A 21,949-nucleotide genomic window follows, 5' to 3' on the forward strand; every position below is an offset into this window, starting at 1 on the left:
TGGCCATGTAGGGCCCGGAAGGTTAGCACCAGAATTTTGAAATGAAAACGATATAGAACAGGGAGCCAGTGGAGAGATTTAAGAATGGGAGTGATGTGGGTTCTCCTGTTTGTGCGGGTCAGAAGCCTTACAGCAGAGTTCTGGACAAACTGTAGACGGGCCAGCTCCTTCTTGTTTAAGCATGTAAACAGGCTGTTGCAGTAGTCTAAGCGAGAAGACACAAAAGCGTGAACGATCATCTCAAGCTCATTGATGGACACCATAGACCTGAGTTTGGAGATGTTGCGTAGTTAGAAGAAACAGTTTTTCACTAAGTGTTTGGAGTAAAATTCTAAAGACATGGCCTTGTCAAAGATGACACCCAGATTCCTCAGTTTGGTCTTTACTGGAGAGCTCAGGTCTCCGAGGTGTTGTTTAATCCCTGGGATTGCACTGTCTGGGGCAATAATGAGGGTCACCGTTTGGCTGGAGTTCAGCTGGAGGCTGTTATCATTTAGCCACTGTTTCAGCTCTGACAAGCAGTTGATTAAGGAACTCAGTTTGTGGGGCTCAGAGGATTTAAAGGAGCAGTATATCTGGATGTCATCCGCGAATAGATGATAGGAGACATCACTATACTGCCGGATAATGTGGCCAAGCGGGAGGACAGAGTAAGAACAGGACTGGTCCCAGGACAGAGCCTTGGAGCACACCACACAGTAGATCCGCTGAGTCAGACCGGATGTTATTGATTGACACGCTGAAGCTTCTGCCAGTCAGGTAAGAGGAGAACCTAGCCAGCATGTCCATGTGGGCCCCAGAAGGGTTACAAGTGGGCTGCATATAAGGGTCCCATGTGGGTTTATCCGCAGTTTCCATGGTGGCCCCACATGTGTTTGTGTTGGGGGTGGGGCTGACCAACAGCAGAACAGCCAGGAGGGCACAGCTCATTTAAATGAATGAACTCCCCATCCCTCTGCCACGTCTCCGTCAGGAATAATGTGTCCAAGTTCCTGTTGGTAAAAAGCTCATTTAGGGAGAAGGATTTATTAGCAATGGAACATGCATTTAGTAACCCAAACCGACTAGGTGGTGGTGACGTCATGGTGTTCGTGACCGCTGTGTGTAATGGGATCAGTCTCAACCACCTACGATGACTTTTAGCAGAGTGAAACCCCATACGTGAACTGGAAATAACAGGAATGGGGAAGAGCAAGGCAGAGGTGTAGGCTGCCGGTGATGGGGAAGGAGAAGAATTCACTGAGGAGGTTGATTGACAGGTGAACAGTGAGGGCCTGGGAGAGGAGGAGAGATCAGTTGGGGTGCTGTTCATTCTCCCTACAGGCTGTACAGGAGACTCTGAACGTGGTGATATTAGATGTGACCAGCAGGGGGAGCAGGTGGCTGCAGCAGAAGAGGGAGGGCATAGTCACATAGGTGTGGGTGTGGTTTTAATTAGGACAGCGTGTTGAATGTTTTGAGCCAAGACCCTGCTGCCCAGTCTAGAGGGGTGGACACCATCAGACTTGTAAAAGGAGGAGCGGTTCCAGAACAGATTAAAGTTATCAATAAAACTGAAGCCGTTCAGACTAGAAGCGGACTGGAGCCAGGTGTTCAGGCTGAGGAGTCGGCTGAAACGCCCCACACCACGGGCAAAGGAGGGGAGGGGCCTGGAAATGAAAACAGCCTTCACGGATCCTTTCAGTTTATCAAAGAGGTTTTTAAAATGAACCTTTGTCACTTTGGACTGATGAAGAAAGGTATCATTGAAGCCCACGTGAACTATGATCCGAGTAACGGTGGACGGCAGTGAGAGCAGCAGCTGAGGCAGTTCATGGAGGATGGAGGTGACAGTAGAACTGGGAAAACACTTGGTTATGGCATTAAAGAAACGGACCTTACGGATGATGGAGTCCCTGAGGATGGCGGTGGTTGGAGGGAAAAGTGGTCGAGGAGACGGTGTTGAGGGTAAAGGGTTACTGGTCTCTTCAGGTGGACATTCCATAGGTGGACCGTCGGAGTGATGGTGGATGGCCTCTCGGAGAAGGCGGCGCCGGGCCAAGGAGCGGGGCCCTTGGGTCAAAGGCTTCACAGGGGGACCGGTGTCACGACCGTCGCCGGTAATTAGCTCGGTGGCGGCAACGGTGTCAGCAGGAGCCGGTTCCCGGACAGAGCCAGGTGGGATGGGGAAAACACCAGCCGCGGCGGGGGGAGCCGGAGCGTCCTCCACAGACAGGACGCCAAAGCGGTTTGATGTGCTGATGGTCAGCGGTGGTGAGACTTTGCTCGTGTTCTTTTTGCGGCCACAAATCACCACTTCAGACCAGGGTGTAGAACACAGGGGACGAGGACATGCAGAGGATGGATCCCATAACACCGTATCATCATAGGAGGCTTTGGGCTTCTCTGCGCTTTTCAGAAACAGACTGGACAGTGTGGGAAGGTGGCTGGAGAAACCAGAGAGCTGGGCATTTTTCTCTGCTAGTCCTGCAGAGAGGCGTAGTATTTCCTCTTTGAGATCCGTGATCATCTGGTAGGCCTTTACCAGGGTTTTGTTGGCTTGGACAAGCAGACTATCTGCGGGTGTTGTAGATGACGCCATGGTGGTAGCAGCGAGATACCAGGCGGGAAGCAGTCGGTGACAGCTACAGGCAAGGATCCACTTACAATACTTACCTGCCTTGATGGCAGTTTGGGTCGATGGCACTATATGGGTAAAAAGACGGAGAGAAAAGAAATCTAACAATCGATCACTTCGATTATTAGATTAGACCAATCAAGTTAAAAACACATGGTTAAGAAGTTAGGATTGAGTGAAAAAAGCGTTAAAAAGCAAAAAATAAGTAGTTTAAAGGCTGTATTTCTGGGAGTAGGTACACTGGCGGTTTGACAGATGCCACTTCGCGTTGTTGTAAATGTGCTATAGAAACAAAACTGATCTTGAATAACATAATAGGAGTGGGAATCTTTTACTATCTCAGGATTCGATTCGATTCTGATTTTTGGGGCTACGATTTGATTCAAAACTGATTTTTGATTCAAAACTATTTGATTCATAATGATTTCTGCTTCAGTCAATAGGTTTACAAAGGATCCTCATGATCTACTCCAGTCTGCTTTGCAAGACAGAATGACAAAGGCAGACATTAAAATGTCTTTTTCACATTTATTATGTTTAAATATTTATCCATGCTTGGCAGGGAGTTTGGTGAGGCACATCAGTGTGCACTGGTTTGCCGCTGGTGGTTGACTGCACCGTGTCCTTAAGCTCTGGGTGATGCAGCTGACAGACTGATCTCATGAAATCGTGTTGTATGTGACACCAGTTTATTGCATTTGGGGTGCTATATGTAAGCATTTTGATCCTTTCATGTGTTACTTAACACCATTTGATAGTGTGTCAATGCGCTAACTGCTAATCGCGTTAATCATTAACCCTAACCGCTAATCATGCTAACCCTAAACCTAACCCTAACCGCTAATCGCACTAACCACTATGGCGTGCAGACTGCTGGCAGATTTGTTTCATTTTTTTAAAATAGATTTTGGGACATTTTAAATCCATTCTGAATCGCAGTAAATGAGAATCGCGATTTGTTATATGAATCGATTTTTTTTGGCACACCCCTATAGTGTAATAAAGGTGACATTGCATAATCTCAATGAAATGATACCATGACTGATATGTCACAGTCAAGTTAAAGGTGGACCAGTGACAGAGCAGTGACTGTATTCTACCAAATATTATGATATAAGTGTGGAGGTGGATATTGTTGCAGCAGGTGAAGGAAAACAAGTTGAACTTTGTATAAAATATTGAACAGCTGAATGAGTCCATAGTCTTTAAACAGTCAAATCTTTGCCTTATTTCTGTATGAATCATGTCTTCCTGGCCTAGTTTCATGTCAAACTGACAGTGCCGTGTGTCACCACAGGTGCTTGTTTATTTCAGCCATTTACTTTCTAAACATGCTGATAACAGTTTGTACCGCTGGGTCTGGTTTTTATAGGTGAACAGAAGATGATAAAATCAAATAGGTCAGTTTTCATCTTTGTTTGTTTTTTTGTACTTTGCCCCGTCAGTTGTGCTCAGACCACACTGCACTGTCTCTTCCTGTTGAAGATCTGATGTTTATCTCAGTCACTGATTCCACCACAGGTTGTTTGTACAGTCATTAATGTCTTTTCTGGCCACTTCATCAAAAGTCAAACTGCTTTTTTTCCCTAGACAACAGGCTGACACAAATACAGAAACTTTGGAACAAAAGCAGAAGGAAAAGCCATACAGCCTCTAAAAATGTATTTATTCTGGCCTTTTTGGCATCAATAAATCACATATAAACACACCAGTACAATGATATGACAAAGCAGACTTCGACCACCAGTTCCAGTTAAGTTTATCTGGTGGCAGCATATACAACATTTGGCTCGATTTCTCTTCCAGATGCCGGTCGTCGCTTTCTTTTTGGTTTTGCTTGGAAATTGATAGCTGCGTAGGTCAGGTTATCCGACGGCACATTCTGAAAATAAGAGTAATTACACTCATGAGTCACATACAAAATGTTTAGATCATGCAACTGAGTTTCAACAGATTGAATAAAATGGTGAGGGCTTAAAGGCACAGAATGTATGCTCAAGTTAAAAAAAAAAAAAAAAAAAAGGAAAAGGACTAACAAGGCTGTTTTACTGTAAAATTAACAATTTTTTGTGTTATGTATCATAATCATCAAATGTATGAATGTTACTTGAAGTTTTAGATTTTTTAAAAATGTTTTTTATGGTGGCTTCCTTGCTGAATTTTCTGTTCCGAATGGATGTCACATTTTTATATAACCCACAATCTATACTTAAAACAGGATTTACCTTGTTTCTCTCCTGCTGCAGCTCTTCATTTACAGCTAAATGACAAAGGTAGGAACTTAGATTAGATCATTTTGACTATTTTAGTATGGATACACCCATTTCATAGACACAACATAAGAAGGGAGCGTTAAACAACGTATGAACCAGTAGTACCTGTCTGCAGTTTCCTGATTTTAACTGCCAGAGCAATTGCTACAATGGCAAGGACCCCGCTCAGACCCCCCAGGACAGCAATAATCAGGATTTTTATCCCATCAGGCTCATCTTGGGTAAAAAAAAAAAAAAAAAAAAATCAAAGCTGTCATTAAACTGAATAAAGACAAATTAATTGGCTGTTTGGTGTCCTTGTTAACCCAACAAATATTTAGAGAATAAAAAAACTTTCACCTATAGTCCTAATGTTTGCATCCTTGTCAGAATCACTGGTAACTTTAAAGAGAAGTATATTGCTATCCTTAATCATTGTGACAAAATATTTGAGTTACATAACATAGATATGAAATCTGAATGCAAGACCAGATCACATGCTTACCTTGAACATTTAAGTATGTCGTCTCTGAAATGACTGTATGTGCGTTCAGATAAAATCCACAGAAGTACAGCCCCGAGTCAGAGAAATCCAAATCCTTGATATGAAGAAAGATCTTGGAGGTGTTTGCCATCATCTCATATTTCTCCTTTCCAAATCCATCGCAGAATGAAGCTGTCTCATCATGCTCAAACATAGAGGAGATACAGCTGGCCTTGGTTCTGTTGGTCACTCTGAACCATTCTGTTTGAGTGGCGGATCCAGCCTTATTAATACATGACAATGTGATGTTTTCACCAGGCTGGACCTCCACAGTCTGAGACTCAGGAACAGACCCTGAGGTCCAACCTGAAATGGACCAGAGGAATAGCTGATGAAATATGATTTACTTCATTTCCATGTTAAAACAGCTGTATCTCACTGGATTAAACAGTAGTTCTATTTGTAAAGATTGAAAACCAGTACTTACTGTGGCAGCTGAGAAATAAAACTGTTATTACGGTGAAGACGCTCATTGTCATCAAAGATGCATCGCAGCAAAGGCATTTTATACCCCTGCAAGGGGGGTTTCATGGGGAAGGGGCGGGGTGTTGAAAAGCTTTGAAATGAAGCTGTGATGTCTCACACTATCTGAGATAAAATCTACCTCAAACTACAGTAGAAAAGGAAAGTAACGTGGACATTGACATGAATCCTGTTGTTAAAAAAGGATTCACAGAATGTTGCTCCATTCGTAAGAGCAACAACACAGATAACAGAAGGGATTCAGCAAAGCACCAGGAGAAAGGGGGGGGTTACTAGCAAAGGATAAGACAGTAGAGTATTATGAGAAAGCACATCAGCAGTTTTGTTTTCTACTGAAACGTGGCATTGATGTGACATCCAAGAAAGGAGGCAGTGTTAGATCATTTACCCACCAGTTTCATCTCTGTTCTTTGATGTTTTAGACAAAAACTCACCTGTTTGGGTCTTAATTACCTCCACCAGGAGGTATTGTGATCACTTTGCTTTGTGTGTTTGCGTGTTTGTTTGTTAGCAAGATAACTCAAAAAGTTATGGACAGATTTTCATGAAATTTTCAGGAAATGTTGATACTGGCACAAGGAAGAAATTATTAAATTTTGGTGGTGATTGGGGGGGTGGGGCAGATCTGTCTTGGTGGAAGTCTGCACTCTCCGTGTGCTTTTCTTGTTGAACTTAAAATATGTGGTCTATGCTGGATGTTGGAGTATGCATTGATATTTCACTGTAGACCTGGGTTTTCAGAACCTGATCATGAAAACACAAGGAGACCGTGTACAAGATCAGTGTCATGGAGATCAGCTCAGTCTTCCTGTGATCAGCTGCACCACAGTAAAGACATTATAAACCTAAAAGATCAGGTTAAATTACATTTTATTCCTGCTTAGGAAATATTTAGGCTTTCCTCTAGGAGGTGCTACAGTTTTCTGTCATTCTTCAATAAAAAATGTCATACAAACTGCAAAAACGCCTTTTTATGTTGGATTCTTAAACCACTGATACTTCAGTTACTAGGGATGGGAATCGATAAGAATTTAACGATTCCGATTCCATTAGCGATTTTGCTTATTGATCCGATTCCTTATTGATTCTCCTATCTTTTCTCATTGGATGAGGAAATAAAAGAGTACAAATGGGTGTGTTTGCATTAACTGTCTTTTATATTTCCATCTCTGCACAGAAAATATAACATACACAGTATGTACAAATAATAATAACAGATGATGCCAGGCCCAGTTTGGGGGGTGCGCGTACAGTGAAAGTGAAACTAAACACACTTTAATAATTCCTCCACTACCGCATTTCCACTACGTGGAACCAGTTTGACACGGCCAGTCTTGTTGTGCACCTCATTTCCTTTTCCCCACCTTCGGAAACTTGTATTTGAGGGGGTACGACATTTGTATACAATAATATACATTATATAGACTAAATGTCATCTAAAATAAACACTTATTTGCAACATTGTACAGCAAACTATTACATGATCAACAACAAATTAATTTTAGCAAAAAAAGTCTCAGTTTTGAATGTCTGGGGTTGCCAGAAATTGGTTTTCACAAGCCAAAAAAGGTTAGGAACCACTGGACTTTGACCAACTGAGAACTTTGGTGCATCATGAGACAAAATACAACAAAGAAGTCCCAGGACTGTTGACCAGCTGGAATCCAATATCAGAAAAGAATGGAACAACATTTCTCTCCTCGAATCCCAGTATCTGGTGTCGCAGGTGTTAATGAACTGTTGTTAAAAGAAGACAGATGCTACACAGTGGTAGTAGTGACTGAAGGTGTCCCAACATACAGGTGGTCCTCTGGTTACGCGGTACTCGACCTATGCAGTTTCGACTTTACGACGCCTGAGTCTCGTCCGCAGAGGATCCCAATATGGAACGATTTTCGAAAGCTTCAAGGGGAGTGATGGACAGTGTACGGTGCTACCGTGAGATCTGGGAGGAAAAGAGGAAGATTTCCTTCCAGACGTACATCTCCAACTACTTCACAAAGGTGGAGAGGCCAGTAGAACCCGTACCTTCAATGTCTACAGAAGATCCTGCACCTGCTACCCCTCCAGATAATCCGGATTCCCCAGCAGCAGCTCTCACAGCCTCCCCTCCTTCTTCTCCAGCCACCTAGTATTAGGTATTTAGGGGGTATTAAAGGGTTAATTCCGACTTACGCGGAAATTCGGGTTATGTCACCAGCGTAGGAATGGAACTCGTTCGTAACCCGAGGACCTCCTGTATTTGGAACTGTATCTCTTTGTAAAGTTGAACAAATCAATTCATACAAAGATTAAAAAAGTGACGAACTAAGAAACCTTCATGCAGTTTTCAAAAAAATTTCATTTCTAAAAGATGGTTTTGGAGCAGGTTTACTCTTTAACTCCTGATGTGTCTGTGGTGATAGTTCTAAATATATGATTTATTTTAAATATTCATAAAAATTCAACCGTTTGCTCAATAGGAAAAGTTTCAAAACGTGCTGATAGAATAGACGTTGTGCTTTCCAGAGACATCTGAGCATGCTCAGTGCATCCCCCATCACCTGTGGAATGGGGGCAAAACATGGAGCAGTAAGTGAGACTGACTCACTATAAATAGATGATTTGGACTTTTTTTTAATAGTTTTCCTTGTCATTCTTTTGTTTTTACTGTTCTTTGCAGTGTTATCGTGTTTTCCCTTTTTTTTTTTTTTTTTTTTTTTTACTGTTTTTTTTAGTGAGTTTTGAGCATGTAACTGCTTTTTGGAGTTCAACCAGCTGTCAAAAAGCAGCTGGTCTGATTTAGAAAAAAAGAGGCCAAAACATAAACTACTGGGCCAAAATTCAAATAGTTGTCATTCAGTTTTTACAGTTCAGTTCATGTTCAACATCCTAAATCTGTTTTTGATGTACATTCTGAGTGCCTTACTTAGTAAAAACCTGTCAAACTTCCATTCCTGTTTTTATTTTTCTGATATTCCACCCTGTTTTGACCCTAAAACACACAGTAAAACAAAACCACTGCAGAAAAGGCACACCAGCACATACTCACAGCAGCTTTTATGAACCTGAAACAGACGGAAATTCACAGCAGCACGTTTCATCAACATAATATCTCAGGGGTTAAAGGGTTAAACATGCAGAATGATCAGGCTTTTAATGGAGACATTTCTGACTATCTCAATGATTTAAACACCTCTAACTGAGCCAGCTTGTCTTTTTTTATTTATTTATTTATTTTCCACTTGAATTTTCGTTGAAATTTTTTACACATATTTGACAAAACAAAACAAAAAAACAACATTGCTTGGGTACATTACACATATTTCAATATATTTGCATTGTCCAGTCTTTTCACCCTTCTGAGCTCTGTAAACAGTCCATTTGTTCCACTTTTTGTCCATTTGCGCTTCCTGTAGTCGCAGTCTGTGAGTCACTAAAGCCACTAAAAGTATCTTTACCAAGTATATGTCGTTTCCCGCTACATTTCCATCGGATAAGTTACAAAAATACAGTACATCACAGCATATTGGAATCTCATACCCCATTATTTGTTTTAGTACTCTACACACCATTTCTCAAAACCCAATTATTTTATCACATTTCCAAAAAACATGCGTGTGATCTACATCAAATTCTCCACATTCCCTCCAACAAGTCTTTAAAGGGATTTAAAAAAATGTCAAACAGAATACATTTCTATCTCGCAAATTGTCTACTGTACATTTTCCTTTCTGCGTATTTGAGGCAAAGGCCAGCGCAGTCTTTTTTCTTGTTTTTGACCCTCTTACCAACCAATCAAATGTAACCCCATTTATGAACGTCTGTCAGCGCTTTTTCTCACATCCTTCAGTTTGTGAGAGCTCCGAGATGATGTACACGTACCTGATTCTCTGCGTACTTTGTAAGTCTGATAGAAGATATTTGCTAAATGTAAGTAGCTAAATTTTCATTCTTAACTATTCTCTGTATTTGTTATAGCGCCGCTGTCGGCAGTAACCCAGTCATCAGTGGTCAAACAGGACACCGGGGTTAAAACGGTCAATGTTGGTGACAGCGTGATTTTACACTGTTACCCTGAAAGCCAAGTGGCGATGCATTTCTCCTGGTATCGGCAAAGCATAGGAGGCCGACCTGAGCTCCTGTCGAATGTTTACAAGTACGACACACCGGCCAGGATGTTCCACTGGCTGGAGAAGAACCCTCGTTTCTCTGTGCAGAGACAGGAGGGGATGAACCATCTGCACATTTCTGGTGTCCAGCCAGATGATTCAGGCTTCTATTTCTGTGGAATCTCTCACTCCAACATGGTGGAATTTGGAGAGGGAGTCTTTCTCAGTGTCAGAGGTACTTAAAATGTTTTTTGTTTTTTTTATTCACTTTTTATGAAGCTGTAACACATCACTCTTATTCGCACAGTCAATGTTTTTAACCACCTGTAAAAAAAATTACTATAGTTGATTTTTAATCCATAAAGACCCAGCGTTTACTTTTATGTCAGTTCTCACATGGAATTTTCTCTATATCTATCTTTTCTTAAGTGATTTATCACCATTTGTTTATATTACTATCCTCTGCACTTTGTATTTTTTCAATATAAATCAGGTATTTTTCTGTGTTAAATTCACTGATAATGTAGATCAGTGGTTTCCAAACTTTTTTGGCTCATGACCCCATTTTAACATCACAAATTTCTGGCAAACCCCAGACATTCAAAATGGAGGCTTTTTTTTTTTTTTTGCTAAAATTAATTTGTTGTTTTTGATCATGGAATAGTTTGCTATACTACTGTATGTTGTAAATAAATGTTAATTTTAGATGACATTTAGTCTATATAATGTATATTATTATGGACAGAGGCAGAAAAGCCAGGTGTAGATTACTGCACAAAGTGAGAATTTTATTTTTTATTATTTTGATTGTATTTACAAGGCTGCAAATTAATATTGAACAAAAAATAACTCAAACTATGAATTATGACAGAGCTGCAGCATCTGAAACCGATCACAATGAACATTTGAAAGATAAACAGAAGCAAAGTGCTTCAGTTTCAGCTTCACAGTTTGTCATGTCTTGTATGTATTGGGATTGTCTGTCAACTCACCATATATTTTTTATTTGTAATTTTTTTTTTTTTTTTTTATCAATTACTAGAAATTTCAGGCGACCCCATTTGAATTCCAGGCGACCCCACATGGGGTCCCGACCCCAAGGTTGAAAAACACTGATGTAGATGTTCATAAAAGCTCAGAATAAAGTTGAGGGTTATTATACCAAAAACAGAGAAAACTACAGAAAAAGTGACTTTTTCAGTCAAATCTATCATTAACTGAACATAAACCAAGTGTCTCCATCCACTGTCATTGATCCAACTTCATGGGTTTTACTGGTGAATCAATGTTGTAGAAGATGACAGTGTTTCCATGGTAACTACAGAGCCTCTGAACATCCAAATGTGTCTTATCTGATGACTATTAAAAGATGACAAACTGCATTTTACACCAATTATTTACACATATTGATAGGATTAGTGGAACAACAGGTATTAAACAGTTTACGTCAGTACATGGTTTTGGTCTATAGTGGATATTTGGGTCTTTATGGGTTAATGTCATGATAACTGCGTGTATCAAAACAGGGTAAGGCTGATCTACAAGTAAAATGCCACTAGAATAAAAGTAGTGAATGCCACCAACTTTCAGTCACTAATAAATAAAAATCAACCTTAAAATGCTGGTTGGCTGTAATTTCCATTGTACCATTTTAGGACAAAATATGAAATAGTGAGAATTAATGAGATTATGAGTTTTACTCCAAAGGAATGTTTGTCTCAGAGCTACCAGATCTACTTCAAAACACTGTCTGACACTACACATTACAAAACATCACTTTTGTAGTTCTTTCTAGTGGAATTTTTATAAGTTTGCTATATAAATATGCATATAACCCAATATGTACTGTATTATTTTATTTTGTCTCAGATACTTTTATTGTCTTAGCTGCTTTTAATTAATTAAAAACAATATTGTTTTTAGCTACCCTTATTTTAGATATAGCATATGTTTTCTTTTATGTTAAGCTTGATTGGCACTGACTTGAATTTCGTCATGTGATGTCTTGTGCTAATATGATGACAATAAAGCTTCTTAATATGTATATGTAATAGCACTTTATCAAATATATTGAAATTATCAGCCAGTCAGCACTTTTGTCATTTGTTTTCCGAATCATCTTAATAAAGTATGTAATATTTATAACATTTAATCCAGGGGTGTCAAACTCATTTTAGTTCAGGGACCACATTCACCTAAATTTGATGTGAAGTGGGCCGAACCAGTAAAATAATAACATAATAATATAGAAATTATGTCAACTCCAAACTTTTTTCTTTGTTTTAGATTGAAAAAAGTAAATTTACATTATGAAAAAGTTTACACCTACAAACTATCCTTTCAAAAGATGTGAATAACATGAAAAAGTGAAAAAATAAGTGTAATTTTAACAATATTATGCGTCAGTTTATCATTTACACATGTACATTATAACTTACAGATCACAGTGGATCTACAAATGCACAAAACATTGAGTAACAGGCAGAATATTGTTAAAATTACACTTATTTCTCTTAAGACATTTCAGGTTGTTCATATTTGTTCAGGTTATTCACATTTTTGCAAAATTATACTTTGTTTTGGTGTAAATAAATGAAAATATTTACATGTACACAAAGAAAAATTTGGAGTTGTGAGTATTTATATGTTATTATGATAGTATTTTACTGGTCCTGCCCACTGGAGATTGAATTGGTCTGAATGTGGAACCTGAACTAAAAGGATTGTTAATATTTTAGTGTAATTTTTTGCATTTCACAAATTCATCCCAAGGGCCGGACTGGACCCTTTGGAGGGCCGGATTTGGTCCCCGGGCCGCATGTTTGACACCTGTGATTTAATCTGAGACAGAATTGTAGACTGTTGAATTGTTCTGTAAATGCAAGTAATGTTGTCCATCCTCACTAAAAACAACACATAATTTAGATTTGTCTCATTTTTTACAACAATTCTACAGTAAATCAGAGTGCATAAAGATCAGAACTGTATTTAAAGCCAGGAAAGGCCAGCTCTCTGACCCCTGACCCTCTGTTCATGTAGGAGACAACTTTAAGGCAGTCGTCCAGGAGCCAGTGTCCGAGTCGACGCAGCCGGGAAAATCTGTAACGTTCAACTGTTCGGTGAAAACTGGAAACTGTAACGCAGAGTGCGGCGTGTACTGGTTCAAACGCGCGTCTCACCAAGGAATCGTCTACATCCACAGCGATCAGTGTAAACATGCTCCTCCATCGGCGTCATCTTCACAGAGCTGTGTGTACCATTTAGAGAAGACCAACGTGAGCTCCTCTGACGCTGGAACGTACTACTGCGCTGTGGCTTCCTGTGGCGCCATCATGTTTGGAAATGGAACCAAGCTGCAAATCAATGATGATGGAAACCCAGCAACAGCAATAAAGATTTTAGTCTGGCTGTCAATCATTCGGACCGGGACGCTCCTGTTATTTCTTACTGTTTGTCCTCTGCTTTTCATGAAAAAGAACAGGTATAAGTCTTAATGTAGTTTGGTTTTATCCCTGTTCAGGATCTGAAAATGTTGCAGAATACAACAAATGCCACCATGCCAATGTTAGATATGTACACTTTTTGGAGCTCATTTATGCTTTGCTGAATAAAAATCTATTTTATAGCAGTTTTTGTGTCAGTATTTAATAAGAAAAAGCAGCTGCGTATTTAACAAATTGATTAAAGTCGAAATTATACAAAGAATCAAACACACCTACACTGTTTTATGTGGACATGAAGGTTAGCATTATTTCTAAGAACATGACAAAAACTGTTTTGAACATTGGTCAGTTTTTCATGTTTGACAGTTACACAGAAACTGCACATAATCACTGAAAACACTTTACACAGTTTTACACTTACTAAACCCACTGACTGTCCAGAGATGTGTTATAAATGTAATTAATTTAGCTGCTGGAGCTGTTACAATTAAATAATTTCATTATTTTAAGAGGTTATGACGTAAAGCATCTTGTGCTTTTGTGATAACAAGCCTTTTCAGTTTGACAATTTGTCAGAAAGGCTTCTATTTTGTTGGTTTAGTGCCAAAAATAAGATGTCGGAAAAAAAAAAAAAAAAAAAAAAAAAAAAAAAAAAAAAATATATATATATATATGTATTTCTGTACATTACAAGTAAAATACATGTTTAAAGGAGAATAAACCTGTAAGAATGTTAGCTTAAAAATCAAACGCTGACAAATCAGGATTGCAGTAATAATCAGTTGATGAAAACACAAATAACATACTGTATTTATTTAATCATCATTATTAAATGACACAATAAATGATAAAATCAGCCCTTATGTAGGTGATTAAATGTACACATGCTAAATAAAAATTACTTAAACCTTAGGGGCCCACAGTGACGGCTAGGGATGGGAATTGTTAAGAATTTAACGATTCCGATTCCATTATCGATTTTGCTTATCAATCCGATTCCTTATCAATTCTCAATGGGTGAGGGAATAAAAGAGTACAAACGGGTGTGTTTGCATTAACTGTCTTTTATGTTTTCATCTCTGCACAGAAAATATAACATATACAGTATGTACAAATAATAATAACAGATGACGCCAGGCCTGGTTCGGGGGCGGGGGCCTACAGTGAAAGTGAAACTAAAGATGCTTTACTAATTCCTCTATTGCCGCATTCCTACTACGTGGAACCAGTTCGACTCAGCTCGGCTTGTCTCCCGTTGTGGTGCACCTCATTTCCTTTCCCTTCTTACCTTTGGAAACTTGTATTTGAGGGGGTACGATGTTTGTTGCCCACACCGGAACCGGCCTGGCGTTCACTCTGCCGCTACATTCACAAGCATCGCTGAGTAGTGTATTAAATACGTGACATTCCTGTAAATGATTCACATGTTTTGGACAAATGTTTGAGGATATTGGAGGGATTCCACCCTTGTGAAGACATGGAAACTTTGCAAGTGTTCCAAGTAAGTAGACCTGGTGTCATCTTTTTAGACCGTTTCTGCCTCAATGCCATGTTGGCTTCGTTCTGACCAAAACAATGCAGCGTACGTGTGATGTCATCGAGCATGCGCAATGAAGACGAAATCGATAAGCAGAGTCGTTAAGCAGGCAGGCACACGATTTCAAGGAATCGAGCTACTGGGAACCGGTTCTCAAAAAGAACCGGTTCTCGATTCCCATCCCTAGTTGTCAGGTTATAAAAAGTGTTTGTTGATGCCACCAATTGTAATTTCCTTGTCGTGGTCAGCTTGTACCATACTTTAACTCTCAAACTACGACATCTGATATTTACTGCGTCTCCTAACTCAGCTGTTTGGTAGAAATCAGGCTGAAGGATATCACGTAACTGAGCTACACCTGAAATAATAATAAAAAAACCCATTGAATAAGATAGTTTTTGTGTATTTAGGTAGCTAAAATACATTTGCAAGTGGAATTTTGCTACTTACATAGAAACCAGAGCAGGAAAACATGTATCATCATCTCTGCTAGTAGCTTCATCTTTCTTGTTGAAATGACAGAGCGGGTCTGAACAGGTTCATGATGTACGGTCAACTGATGAAACGCCATGTGAAATGTCTGAGCTTTCTGATTGGATCATCACAGTTGTCTGACGCTTCACTCGATTGGCTGCTCAGTCGGTTTGGTCACAATGGAGGGAGCAACGTTTCAGCAGCACTTCTATATAAACACATATTTCCAGCTGAAGTGTAATAAGTGAGCCTCCTTTGTAACATTTAACCCGAGGTTTTTGTTTTTTTTAAATGCAAGAATCAATTTAATTGTGATACAGAGCAAAAAGGATGATTTAAGTCTGTGTTAAAATTATACAGCTGTCTTCTGTTTCTGTAAATGTGTCTACTCTTTACTCTTTGCATGAAATAATCCCCTCCTGAAGGTAATTTTCACAGTCCTTACTCTAAACTTTTGTGTTTGTAATAAGTTCATCTGCAAATAGACACTTTCTGGTGGTTTGATGTCAAAATTTCCTCCATTAGCAGACCATTTTAACAAAATTCCTTGCATCTTTTTTGGATAGTGCTTCATCAGAGGAAATATACTTATTGCACAAGATGTATTTAATATCTGATTTATACACTTTTACTTCTCAACATGCAATTTGGATATTTTTGAGATTTTTTTCTCTGGGAAAATCAAACCATCTGATGTCATGTTGCAACAAAAGATTAGCAGATCAGTGTTTCTTACTTTTGCTTCTCATGAAACAGCCCTTTTCCTGATTACATAATTTAGAGCTGTATTTACCTGTCTGTTAGCACAAAAAACAAACCAACCTTGACAACCGCCGATGTAGACGCATCCTGCTGAAAACCACACAGACAAAGACCCACTGGGTTCTCTTATGAGGTCTCAGCAGAGAAGCGAGAAAATGCCTCTTACATCTACAGCTGAGACAGCTCTGTGATGACCTTTGAGGTTTAAAACGTAGCGTAACTGTGATCCTGATGATATAGACTTGGTTAAAATCAGTGAATAGGCTTAAAAGTTGTAAGAGCTTTTTCTATCGCTGCCCCAAACCTCTGGAACTCCCTCCCACCTACCATCCGACACTGCTCCGACCTCAACACCTTCAAATCCCTTTTAAAAACTCACTTATTTAAGATTGCTTTTAATGTTTAACTGTTTTATATGTATGTACCTGCCTTCTGCACCTGCTTTTATCTGTTTTTAATGTGTTTGGTTTCTGTTTTTATCTGCTATATGTAAAGTGTCTTTGAGTTCCATGAAAAGCGCTGAACAAATAAAATGTATTATTATTATTATTATTCGTTTAAAATATTATGCATTGCACAGTAACATCTTCATTTGCTGTGTAGATCAGTCTCTTCACTAGTTGCTTTTCCATTGACCCTCAAATTGCGCAAACATAACTTGCGCATAAAAATATACCTGATGGAAAAACAACAACTCCGGCAAAAGTCTCATTTTTCGATTAAAAGTTTTTGCGCTGGCAAGAGGTGGTTTTTCGGGCGTAGCGCAAATGGTATATCACACAAAACTGCAATGGAAAGACCTTTTGCGCAACTAGAGTCAGGTGAATTAAAAAAATGGATGTTGACGGACGTTACAACAAGCGAAGAAGAAGAAGAAACACGTCGTGATATGTGTAGACACACCAGGAAACCCAATCATTTTTTAATTTAGTATGAGACAGAGGGGTAATATATAATACTAACAAGTGTTCAGAGAACGCAAACCACCACCAAGCATCCCGAGCATCCCAAGCATGTGTGGATTGACTATTTCTTTTTAAATTAAACAGTTTCAAGGTTGTTCCATACAGCAGAAAAAGTTGAAGCTTGGTACCAGTCATGTGTATGTCAAATTATATTAAATTCCAATCAATATTTGTTGAGTTATAATGAAAAATGTGTCGTAAATGGGATTTTCTATGTTAAATTGAAATGTCCACAGAGTCCACATTCCACAGTGGATGTGGACAGTTTTGTGCCAGATACAAGATATTGTTGTAAGCTACAGGTGTATCAAATTGGAGGCTAATCGGAGTCGTTCTGAATTTTTTTATGAATTTTCGAAAATTGCTCAATGATGAGAGATAGGAAAATTGTAGATTTTGTGACCTTGAACTTTGGCCTACTTGGCCCAAAATTTAATGGGTTTGTCCCAGGGCCTAGGCCTATCTGTGGGTAAAATTTGGTAAAGATGGTTGCAATAGTTTTCCCGTAAAGTTGCTAACAAACAAACAAACACACAAACAAGCAAACACACAAAGCAAAGTGATCACAATACCTCCCGGCGAACATAATGAATATATCTGTAAATCAACACCATATTTACGTTCGTTACCATGTTTATGGAATTACTTCTCGTGTCATCTCACGATAATAAATAAACAAATCATCGCATTTGTGATTTAATGGAAAACCGACATTATGCACTTCTGTTTTTTCGACATTTAGTAAATATCAGTTAAGTTTTGCGCAGATGTCCAATGGAAAAGCGACTACTGAAACACTTGTTCTTTTTGTGTGATGTTTTTTCTCCACCTGTAAAGTCAAATTTAACTAAAATGTTGACATGACTAATAAGTGGGCGTCTTGGTCCAACAGAAGTAAACATGTGCTGAACTCTGGATTAAATACATTCAAATTGTTGTCCCTTTGTCAACTTGGTGGTCTTGTGGGTCTTTCAGTACCTCAGTGCAGTGTAAAGAGGTTCGCTGCATCCTGACATGGCTAAAAATAAGAAACTGCTAATCACTAATATACCGCTGCAGTAGGTGTCACTTCAATAATGTTTGAATTGAAGTGATTTCTATGAGTGATAATTATAGCGTAATAGCATAGTAATACTGTATGTTTTCTATTATTACTCATTGGCATGTACATTTAACTGTTGATGAACATAAGTTTATTTCATTTTCCAAGAAGAAACCTGGATGAAGTCTGACTATTGAATGACAGATGGACATAACTGAAGACCCTGGTGTTAAAAGTACTGAACAATTCAAGTTCAGCATATAAACATGTTATATTTGTTTGGCTAAGTCCACCCTATAAATATTTTTACGACTTTTTTTTATGACTTCAGTACTTTTAGCACCAGGGTCTTCAATTAGCTTGACTAGTTTATGACATAATTTTAAAGAGGCTTCATTCATCTTGTTAAATATATACAGGGTGGGGAAGCAAAATTTACAATATTTTGAGGCAGGGATTGAAAGACAGTGTATGACCAATTAGTTTATTGAAAGTCATGAGAATTTATTTGCCACAAGAAAATTGACATAATAGAAAATGTTTTTATTCTATGTGTCCTCCTTCTTTCTCAATAACTGCCTTCACACGCTTCCTGAAACTTGCGCAAGTGTTCCTCAAATATTCGGGTGACAGCTTCTCCCATTCTTCTTTAATAGTATCTTCCAGACTTTCTCCTAATAGTTTTGCTCATAGTCATTCTCTTCTTTCCATTATAAACAGTCTTTATGGACACTCCAACTATTTTTGAAATCTCCTTTGGTGTGACGAGTGCATTCAGCAAATCACACACTCTTTGACGTTTGCTTTCCTGATTACTCATATGGGCAAAAGTTTCTGAAAAGGTATGGATAATAGTGTTAGGTATGATTATGACATCAATATATGTTTGGTTTCAAAACAATTGACGTAGTGCCTGCTGAGAAAAAACAACTAAATGTTCATTGTAAATTTTGCTTCCCCATCCTGTATATATATATTTAGATAAAATAATCTAAAGGCAGGTAAAAATAGCAGCATCACAGTTCAGTGTTCCTTCCTCTTGCTGCTTTTGAAACAAAACCCTTTTCCTGAAACTGCAAATTAACTTTGTGTCTACGTTGTCAGGTAGCACAGACAGGAAAACCAACATTGAAAACTCATGTCATGTAGACATGTTCAGGCTTAAGCCACAGAGACAAAAGCCCACCGCACCCACCCACCCACATCTCATTTTCCTTTCCACTGCAGTGCCATTAGAAAGCACCTCTTGTATCTGTAGCTTTAAGGTAAAACACATCAGACACAACAGAGAATGTCATGCGATGCCATTGATGCAGCAAATCTTGGAAACTATGAGAAGGAGATTTTAATCAGTTATGTAAGATGTGTGTTTATGTGGAGGGTAGTCTCTTCAAACAAATTTAACAACAGGCGTTTGGTCGTAACAGTGAAGTTTATTTAGTCAAGTATCATATTTCCAAATTTAGATTAAACGTTCACTTGACTTTACTGATAAACACTGGAATAAACACATTCAGTAAAGGTGTCATCCTTCTGTCGTCTTGGTCTTCTGGCTCTGTCGGTGTTTTCATACTTAAGGGCAGCGTAATGCAGGTTCTGTGCATCCTGACATGGAAAGTAAGAAACGAAGAAGTGTAAGGAGCCCAGAGGGTGTCATTATGATCTAATTAATGCATAATCAGAAGAGAATTCAGTGTGTTAATTATTGTTTTACATAATATTGTCAACATTTGTCATTAATGTCCAGTGCAGTACTCATTACTCTGGCACCTTGTTTTATGGCTCAAAACATATTAATTCTAAATATTTTCCATAAACTATGATTTTTTTTTTCATCAGTGACACCTGTGTTGCTATAACAGATGCCTATATAAAAACTTTGAACACTGTTCTGCTGAAAGGTTTGTATAATAAACATGCTTACCTCATTATTCACAGGAGAAGCAGCTGGAAAAGTGACATTGAAGTTAGGCAGAACAAAACCAAAAGAATTTTAATTAAAATGCATTATTCCGTGAAAATGGGTTTTCTGCTGCAATATAACATAATACAACATAGCATAGCATAACATAGCATAGCATAACATAACGTAACATAACATAACATAGCATAGCATAACATGACATAGCATAGCATAACATAGCATAGCATAACATAGCATAGCATAACATAACATAACATAGCATAACATAACATAACATAACATAGCATAGCATAACATAACATAACATAACATAACAAACAGTTACCTGTACATTGGCAGGTTCTCTGTTTCAGCCGGTAAACTGAGAATGTCAGTAAAACAATCAGGGTGGTGGTGAACGCCAAAGCTCCGCTCAAGAAATAAACCAAAGCAGAAGATTCCTTCATATCTGTTGAGTCAACATGAGCAGAGTGTTAGCTTAGTTTTATAGTTGTTGTTTCCCTCATGTTTAACAGTTGAAGTAACCAATTAACATCCAGTTGCCTCCTTTTACATTATACACAGGATATAGTATGTGACTACTCCTTTATGTGGATAGAGTACAAAATAACTGAAACTTATTGTTTAATGGTATGCTACGAGGTTTGTGTTTACTTGTTTGTTACCTCTGCCAAGTGTAATGGTGGAGGTTATGTTTTCATCGGGGTTTGTCTGTCTGTCTGTTAGCAGGATAACTCAAAATGTAACAGACAGATTTCCATAAAATTTTCAGGAAATGTTGATCCTGGCACAAGGAATAAATGATTACATTTTGGTGATGGGGGGGGGGGGGGGGGGGGGGGGGGGCAGATTTTTTGTTTGTTCATCTGTCTGTTAGCAAGATAACTCAAAAAGTTATGGACAGATTTGGATGACATTTTAAAAAGTTTCACTTAAACTTTAGTTGAGTTTAGTTAAATTTCAGTTGAATGCATATAAATCGGAAATGATTTTGCAACAGTGGTCATTTTTGTGAAACACTCTGCCTTACATAATTAGTTCAATTCCCAAAATGGACCTGTGAGAGACTAAAAAGATATTTAAAAAATAGTAGCCTGTAATTTTTGTGTCCTTTTGACCGTGTTACATGCAGATTTTTGTATCAAATATAATGTAAAATAAAAAAAAATGTGTCTTATCTGAAAAATAGTTTCTCTTTTATCTCAGTAAACAATTTATTTTTAAACTAGACCCAAAGTGCTTCCAAACTTGCTACATCTGGTTTGATTTTTTAGCCCCCATGTCCTGTTTTAAGGGACCAGTTTCATAGAAGCACCGACATGCAAAAGAACAGCTGGAGAATAGCTGACCTCTGTAGTGACCACTATGCATGAAAGGATTAATTTATATTTATTCTGAAGCTGAACTGAGAGGAAAGAGCTACAGAAAGATAATGTGTTTATTTTCTGTGTGTTTTCCCTCTAATTTCAGCTCCTGCAGCTTTTACATAAATACACAAGCATATGCAAAGTTTACAAAGAGAGCTTATAGGTCAGGGGTGTCAAACTCATTTTAGTTCAGGGGCCACATTCATCCCAATTTGATCTCACATGGGCCAGACCAGTAAAATAATAACAGTGAAAAACGTAAAATTATATTATGATAATGTTTATATCTACATCGTTTCCTTAAAAATCTAAACAACGTGAACAACTTGAAATATTTTAAGAAAAACAAGTGCAGTTTTAACCATATTCTGCATCAGTTTATCATTTACACATGTGCATTACAACTTACTTTACAATTACAAATACATAAAACATTAAGTAACAGGTA

At 38.4% G+C, this 21,949-nt stretch overlaps 2 protein-coding genes across 2 annotated transcripts; one reads left to right on the forward strand and one right to left on the reverse strand.

Annotated features, from left to right (window-relative positions):
• Positions 1-4,287: 4,287 nt before the first annotated feature.
• On the reverse strand, positions 4,288-5,886 carry LOC115439001 (uncharacterized). Its single transcript, XM_030162895.1, has 6 exons — positions 5,841-5,886; positions 5,375-5,719; positions 5,230-5,271; positions 4,996-5,106; positions 4,843-4,877; positions 4,288-4,499 (listed from the first exon to the last, which is right to left on the reverse strand). The coding sequence occupies exons 1-6, from the start codon at positions 5,884-5,886 to the stop codon at positions 4,377-4,379; spliced, it is 702 nt and encodes a 233-aa protein (XP_030018755.1). The 3' UTR covers positions 4,288-4,376.
• Positions 5,887-9,746: 3,860 nt separating this feature from the next.
• Positions 9,747-13,481, forward strand: LOC115439002 (uncharacterized). The gene is made up of 3 exons (XM_030162896.1): positions 9,747-9,779; positions 9,857-10,222; positions 13,027-13,481. Exons 1-3 carry the CDS (start codon positions 9,749-9,751, stop codon positions 13,479-13,481), a joined length of 852 nt encoding a protein of 283 aa, XP_030018756.1. The 5' UTR covers positions 9,747-9,748.
• Positions 13,482-21,949: the final 8,468 nt, after the last annotated feature.

This window comes from Sphaeramia orbicularis, chromosome 18, assembly GCF_902148855.1.
Source record: "Sphaeramia orbicularis chromosome 18, fSphaOr1.1, whole genome shotgun sequence".
In the NCBI taxonomy this organism is placed as follows: Eukaryota; Metazoa; Chordata; class Actinopteri; order Kurtiformes; family Apogonidae; genus Sphaeramia; species Sphaeramia orbicularis.

Coding starts and splice junctions, on each gene's coding strand:
- LOC115439001 (XM_030162895.1), bottom strand. CDS start 5,886: ATGAGCGTCTTCACCGTAATAACAGTTTTATTTCTCAGCTGCCACA. Junction 5,720..5,840: donor TTTATTTCTCAGCTGCCACA/GTAAGTACTGGT, acceptor GGTCCATTTCAG/GTTGGACCTCAGGGTCTGTT. Junction 5,107..5,229: donor TGCAAACATTAGGACTATAG/GTGAAAGTTTTT, acceptor TTTTTACCCAAG/ATGAGCCTGATGGGATAAAA.
- LOC115439002 (XM_030162896.1), top strand. CDS start 9,749: ATGTACACGTACCTGATTCTCTGCGTACTTT. Junction 9,780..9,856: donor CCTGATTCTCTGCGTACTTT/GTAAGTCTGATA, acceptor TATTTGTTATAG/CGCCGCTGTCGGCAGTAACC. Junction 10,223..13,026: donor AGTCTTTCTCAGTGTCAGAG/GTACTTAAAATG, acceptor CTGTTCATGTAG/GAGACAACTTTAAGGCAGTC.